Source organism: Plasmopara halstedii (assembly GCF_900000015.1).
Source record: "Plasmopara halstedii genome assembly, contig: Scaffold_208, whole genome shotgun sequence".
NCBI lineage: Eukaryota > Oomycota > Peronosporomycetes > Peronosporales > Peronosporaceae > Plasmopara > Plasmopara halstedii.
The window spans coordinates 880,959-887,332 of NW_020187129.1; the positions used below are offsets into that span (position 1 = coordinate 880,959).

Genomic DNA, 6,374 nt, shown 5'->3' on the forward strand with positions numbered 1-6,374 from the left:
AGGATATTTTTTTTATATATGGCAAAAATTGGGGCATTTTTCTATTCTTCCTTAATCTTTTTTAAATTACGAGAAATAATATTCTCTCAAGATAGTTTGCATACTAATTATAGTTGGTCTAGACATCTCAAATGCAGGTTATTAGAGGCTACCGTCGTCTGTTGCGTGCGAGTCGACAGGCTTTTCGCGGTGATGTATACGCGCTCAAGCAGGCGCGCATGACGTTGCGTGAACATTTTATAGCAAATCGTCAGGTGAGCGACAAGGAGCAGCTGGACGAGCTAATAAAGGGCATTGATGAGGCCGAGAGCATGTTACTGCACCACATTGTTCAGGGTCGTGCAAAGCAAGGAACAGGCGAGAATGGAACCCGTTTTGAGGTGCAGCTAACAGACCCACAGCGCCACGTCATGCGCAAGGATGAGGAACTTGTGCCGCTTACAGAAAACTCGGCTACCCAACCACTTGTTATGAACTCGGGCAATATTTGTCAGCGTCCGGCATAGACAGCGAGGAGATGTAGGAATCGGGGAGCCCGCCATATATTTAATGTCAAATTGTTACCAAGCAATGATGAACATATACAACGATTTCATGTTTACGTGTTGCCATCAACAATCAGTCTATAGTCTTACAGTTATAGCAACGCAACCCACTCATCATACATTTTAAGCAACTCGGTTTCTTGTGCCGAGGAATTTTTCATCAAGACGTCACGTTAAGCGTCGTTCACCCGCCAACTACAGCTTGTTTAATGATCTTTTATGACTGCTGTGCCACGACTGATCTGATAGGCATCGTAAAGGTATTTCCCGTTAAGCATGTCCATAAGTGTGCGGACTGTCGACTGTTGTTTCTTGCCTTTTCCAGTCTTTTTATCTTCGCCATCCTCCGTATGCGCCGAAACTTCTTGGTCTGTCAAAGCCTGAGATAGTCCAATCATCGCTACCAACAACGAGAGAAGCAGAAGAATATAGCGCAGTGGGCACATTGTCGTCAAGAGGTCGGTGGTAGAGAAGGCTGATTTTAAACTAAGAATCTAATTGAGGGCTAGCAGAAACATGGTAGAAACTGGATATAGAACTATACAGAACACCGGTAAAGCTTTATAGTAAAAATGATGCGTAATCATTGTATACGCCAGAACACCATAATAAAATGTGGCCTATACCGAATCTAAGCTTTTATACTGAACGTTCTAATACTCTACATTGTTTTACTGAATATATCAGTGTGTTTTACGTAAGTAGAAGCTCAAGATTTCTGAAACATCAAAATGCCTTCCTTGTACAAGGCTTTCGCGAGCGCCATCTGGTCTTGAGGATCTTCGTGCGGCATGTCGCCCACGCGGAAGTAATTAGGGTAGCTTCTGAGAATAAATTCAAGGCTTTCAGCATCGTCTAGCTCAAATTCGAGCGGAGAAATTGGAACTTCGTGATGCATACGAGAGTTTTCACGGCAATGGTAGAGTACAGCTTTACCTTCTTCAATCACTAGACGTGCCACACCATGTCGAATTAGCTTTAACTGGGTGTTGACCATAATTTTCTGCAATGGGCTATTGTCACTCGTACAGTTTTCTTCTACATCTTCCAGTACCGGAGGCAAGCGATCCACAAGAAAATTCTTGGCCATTTGATCTGACGCAGCATCAAGCATATCCATGGCTTCCCCAAGCACGGTTTTTAACGCGTTCTTTAGCTTCTCAGCAAATGCCTGCCTCTTTGGATCATTTTGACGGTCTGAGTGCATGACACCCATATATTCCAGGTAATCTCGGGGTAGTGAGCGTCGTAAATCCACGTTATTGTCAATCGCACTTGCGATCGCTTGAGGTAGTAGCACTTCGAGAAAATTACCCATCGAATTTTGTTGACCTGTTGATACTGTCAAGTGCAACGAGTGCTTCTCTTCGAATGCACGTGCTTGATGGACAAAGCCGCGAGGAAAGTAAAGCAAGTCTCCTGGATCTAGATCAATCTCCAAAGTAGGTTTGCCCAGTTCTTCCGACTTAAAGTTACCACTGGGATATCTTGCCAACATGTCGCTCTTGTTCATAGGTTGATACACTTTCCAATGCTTGCTTCCTTCCATCTGCAACAAGAATGCCTCAATGTCATCAAAATGAGGAGCAAATCCCTGCGTATTTTTCGGTGTCAAGTAAGTGTTGGCACCGGCCATACAACCCCATTCGTCCTCCAACGTGGCTAGCAGCTTCCAAACATTGTCCGAGTACTTTTGTGGACACAAGAGACGGACAGAGCAGCCTTCATCAAAATGTTGCCACACTTGATTGGCTGTTGCAGTACCTGATGGATTAAGTGTGTGACGAGTGTCGTCTAAATACTTAGTTAAGTCCAAATCAGCGACGTACTCGAGTGTATGAGTCTTAAGTATACGGTCGATATCATGCTTGCTAAACCAGCCATCATAGTAGCTGGAGTAGTTGCGTTTGATAGCCAATGGGCGCTGCTCCCAATAATTTTCGTAGAATTCCTCGGGAGTTACAGGGTACAGCAGCCATGTGAGCAGCATCCGAGCTTTCGTGGCGCTGTGAATGTCGATCCGTGACACAAGATCGTGGGCATCCACAACATCATTGGCATCAATTTTCTGCTCGATGATCAATGGCAAGGAAGAGCACGGAGAGACTTTGCGTTTCTTGGTTGACGGAGCAGAGGATAAAGACTTGGCTACATTCTTACCCACCATTGCTATTTTAAATGGCGGACAGCAACAACATACTTTTCAATTTATTAGTGCATTAAAAAGATCATATTAATTTATACAAATTATGATTAGAGATATGCCCATTATAGTAATGCATACTTTTGTAGTAAGAGAGGTCCGATATTTTAAAGCTTAACAACGAAAGCTCGGCAAAGTAAGTTTGCGGATTTTCCAGCAATACTTTGTTTGGTGTCGCTTTCATCGAGGAACAACGTTGATGTCCCTAGATCATCACTTATTTAACTTTCAGCCTGCTGGTGAAACACAATAAACGGCGAACTTAAGCGGGCGCCTAATTTCAATAACTATTTTTTAGTTTGCCTGGAAATATTTGCGTTGATTGTGAACATACTACAAAATTCTATTTACTTGCGTTTTGAGTTTCGCCAGCTGAAACAGAGAAATTGTACGACAACAAAACCTAAGAATAACACGTACAACCTAAATCTAGTGTCGCAATAAGCAAACAGATTACGAGAGTCACCCTTTGAGCGAAAAGCGCTCGTAAGGTTGCTGAAACTGAAGCAGGTGCTCCAGCAGTCCTCCAAGCATAATTACAAAGACGGAAAAATGATATCTCTGCTGGGTAGAAGTGCGTGAAATACTGAGGGGTCAGAGTTCTGAATGAGGACAGACTTTGATAACATTCACAAAGTCACCGACACTTCCAAAATCAGGACATGGAGAATTCGTTTTGGAAAATGCTGGTCTTAATGTCGACGCAAGGATTTCTGATGAGGTGTTAAAGGAAGATCTCTTTGTCAATGCTCTTAAAAAATGGATAATAATTCGGAATTGATTGGATTATTGCTGATCAAGAAGCTCTAATAATCTCTGTTCTTTGCTACAAAGCAGTGTCTGTACAAAGTTGTGGTACACTCTTGGTGGCTTGATGTCACGCTTGAAAGCATTCGCTGGCATGTCAGCCGAATTAAGCTTTAATATAGTCAAATAACCCAGCGAAATTTGGTTCTTTACTGCTTGTCAGCACGGAGAATTCCACCAAAACTCCAAGCACCGCACACTTCTAATTCATGTCAAACCATTGGGTTTACATATATTAGAAGAAATTTTAATCGATTTGACACACATATGCTCCTCATTTTCTTTTTGGGTATCGACAAGGTCCTGTAGGTGGACCACTTGGAGTTCCCAGTTTCTGCTGATAAGATGCAGCTCTCCGGAGGAAGGCGGAGAGCAACGAGTGGCTGTCGAGCGTCACTAAAGATAAAAAGAAGCTGAAGAAGGGGGGAGAAGACTGCTCTCACTTTTGGTTGCAGGCGTCAATGCAGACGGTAACTCAAGATTAATCCGTGAAATTGGAAGCCATAGAATTGATACTTCTCGTTCTACGCTAATTCATCAAGCCCACCGCCTATATATCCCACTGGTACTCCACTTGAATCGCACTCAATTGCACTTTCCGATAGACCCAGAGCTGACAAAGATGAGAGACTTTCGAACTCACTGGTGACTTTTGCTGAAATAATAGCGTGATCGTGTATGGAATCTTGATCTTTAAGAGAGCCTGGAAATCGGAGCTCATCCAAACTCATTCATCATGCACTTCCATAGACATTTGACATCGAGCGAGTTTCTTTTTTGTGGCACAGCAACTCCGACAATTGCTAGGCTAGCACATGTCACTGTCGAGGCGATATCAATGCATCTCCTTCTGCTCCACCAAAACTTGAGGCTTGTTCGATAGATTTGGTGATTGTCGCGTTGCAAGGAAATGAAGAAAAGAACAAGAGATGGTGTCAACAAGATTTGCAGTCGCTCAATGTGAATCATTAGCACCGGCGACTATTGCGCAAAAGCAGGACTGAGTTTGCTGATACATCTTTCATTAGTCTCTCCACATTGTGTGGATTGTAAGAAAGAAAAAGGTCTTCGATGCTCTAGAGTTCATGCAAGTTGTTGCTTTCCGAGACTTTGAAAAAGACGAAAGTCCTCACCGTCTGTCGTTTTCACAGGTGCAAGCTCGTTGAAAGATACAAGTGCGTCGTTATTTGGGCTTCTACCAGCACCGTTCCTGGGCACCTATTGCGATGATACTTCACTGGTGATCGCCACAAGTTCTGTTAGACATCAGGATCCATGTTCCAAAAGTCTTTCGCGGTCCATAAGTCATCTTCTCTCAAAGAATGTGAAATCGCCACCGGCACTTGTCATCAGTGAAGGCAGTGGAAACCCTCCCAAAACAAATTTGAGGCTGGACTCTTCTGGCATTCTCCTGTCTTCTTGCGCTAGCGCTTAGACTAGAGTAGTCTTCTTCCCCTTCTTCAGCTACTGAATATCTTCAGTGACGCTCGACAGCCTCACGTCGCCCTCTGCCTTTCCCGAAGAGCTACAGAGCGGCTCTGCCGCAACTAAAACAATTAAATACAGTTTCATTTTTGAACAGAAGTGTTCGTTTGTCTAGGTAAGGCTTAAGTACTTAGATGTGGCGCATTGCAATTCGCTTCACTTGTACTGGTTCTTGGAAAGAACGTATGTGTCGGTGACCTTATCTTAGCTTCCTCTAAGCAAAGATCTACGGCAGCCTCGCTGCACATGGTAGCACTTGATGGTAAATCCACGCCTGACTGATATTTTGTGAGGATAGATGAATAGTCCTATTTGCCCCAGTGCAAGTAGGACGGGCTTAATAAGCTGATGTCCCAGCTGGTCTCTGAGGGCGTGGGGCACCTCGTTGCGCAAGGCCCAATGCCATAAGCACGCGCCTAGAGGCGTGTTCGAACCATGAAAATGATGTGTTAGAGCATTTACAGCAGAAGCTGCCAGCGTCGACTACGTCTATGAGCCACCTTTGAAGACGGATGATTCGTTAAGATATACGAGGGTAAGAATGGAGAGTATCTCCCTCTCCTGATAAGAGAGGCAGAGATGGCTTTGGCATCCGCCATGCTCCAAAACGAGCAACAGCGCGTGGTGCTCGCTATCTCCTAGCTCGGGTTCGAGCGTGCGAATGGGCACTAACGCACGGTGCTCTGGTTGAAGCTGTTTTCCCTCCTGGACGGTGCTGAAGCGATAGCTTTTACGAGAGTTCTCCGCCTGACCCGGCATTTCGCGTGAGATCGCGTTTTCTTGCCGCCCGACAGGGCAACAAGGAACTGGTGGACTTTGTCCAAGCGTTGCGTACTCTCACTACCGGGACGGCAGCCGATTCTCTCCCCGAGGCGGTCGCAGTAACCGTCTTTATGGAGAGCCTCCGCACTAACGTGACCAGAATGGAAGTCTTCCGAGTGCATCCATCTGTTTTGAAGGGTGAGAGTGGCATTGAATGCCGTATTCAACTTCGAGTCGGCGCGACTTGATTGGAATACACACCCTTAGAGCTCGTCGAGCGGGCCTGAGCCATTGGATCTCAGCTATTCTGAGAAGGAGATAAAGCTCCGAGCTGCTGCACAGCGTGTAAACACCCGACGGTGTTTTGTTTGTGGAGCCACCCGTCACCTTCGGACGGGTTGTCTCTTGCGCAAGGGGATCGTCGAACGACGTTCCGCTTCTCACCAGTCTGATTTGTCGCGGGAACAAAACCCAGTAGGCGCGGCGTGTCCAACTGGGAAGAACTGGGTTCTGTTGAGCTTCAAAGAGGTAGAGGGGAGCAGTGCCCAGTCTCGAAGGGCACCGTGCTCTTG

At 45.4% G+C, this 6,374-nt stretch overlaps 4 protein-coding genes across 4 annotated transcripts; 1 reads left to right on the plus strand and 3 right to left on the minus strand.

Annotated features, from left to right (window-relative positions):
• Positions 1 to 131: 131 nt before the first annotated feature.
• On the plus strand, positions 132 to 506 carry PHALS_03164 (LYR MOTIF-CONTAINING PROTEIN 7; the record flags this gene model as incomplete). The annotated part of the gene is made up of 2 exons (XM_024721854.1): positions 132 to 254; positions 336 to 506. The coding sequence occupies 2 exons, from the start codon at positions 132 to 134 to the stop codon at positions 504 to 506; spliced, it is 294 nt and encodes a 97-aa protein (XP_024572989.1).
• Positions 506 to 1,221, minus strand: PHALS_14913 (RxLR-like protein). The gene has a single exon (XM_036407289.1). It carries the CDS (start codon positions 989 to 991, stop codon positions 752 to 754), a length of 240 nt encoding a protein of 79 aa, XP_036263004.1. The 5' UTR covers positions 992 to 1,221; the 3' UTR covers positions 506 to 751.
• Positions 1,222 to 1,254: 33 nt separating this feature from the next.
• Positions 1,255 to 2,712, minus strand: PHALS_03165 (bifunctional lysine-specific demethylase and histidyl-hydroxylase no66; the record flags this gene model as incomplete). Its single annotated transcript, XM_024721856.1, has 1 exon — positions 1,255 to 2,712. The coding sequence occupies one exon, from the start codon at positions 2,710 to 2,712 to the stop codon at positions 1,255 to 1,257; it is 1,458 nt and encodes a 485-aa protein (XP_024572991.1).
• Positions 2,713 to 4,036: 1,324 nt separating this feature from the next.
• Positions 4,037 to 4,286, minus strand: PHALS_03166 (uncharacterized protein; the record flags this gene model as incomplete). Its single annotated transcript, XM_024721857.1, has 2 exons — positions 4,037 to 4,079; positions 4,141 to 4,286. 2 exons carry the CDS (start codon positions 4,284 to 4,286, stop codon positions 4,037 to 4,039), a joined length of 189 nt encoding a protein of 62 aa, XP_024572992.1.
• Positions 4,287 to 6,374: the final 2,088 nt, after the last annotated feature.

Excerpts from the sequence above, each read along its gene's own strand:
- PHALS_14913 (XM_036407289.1), bottom strand. The coding sequence starts at position 991 with ATGTGCCCACTGCGCTATATTCTTCTGCTTCTCTCGTTGTTGGTAGCG.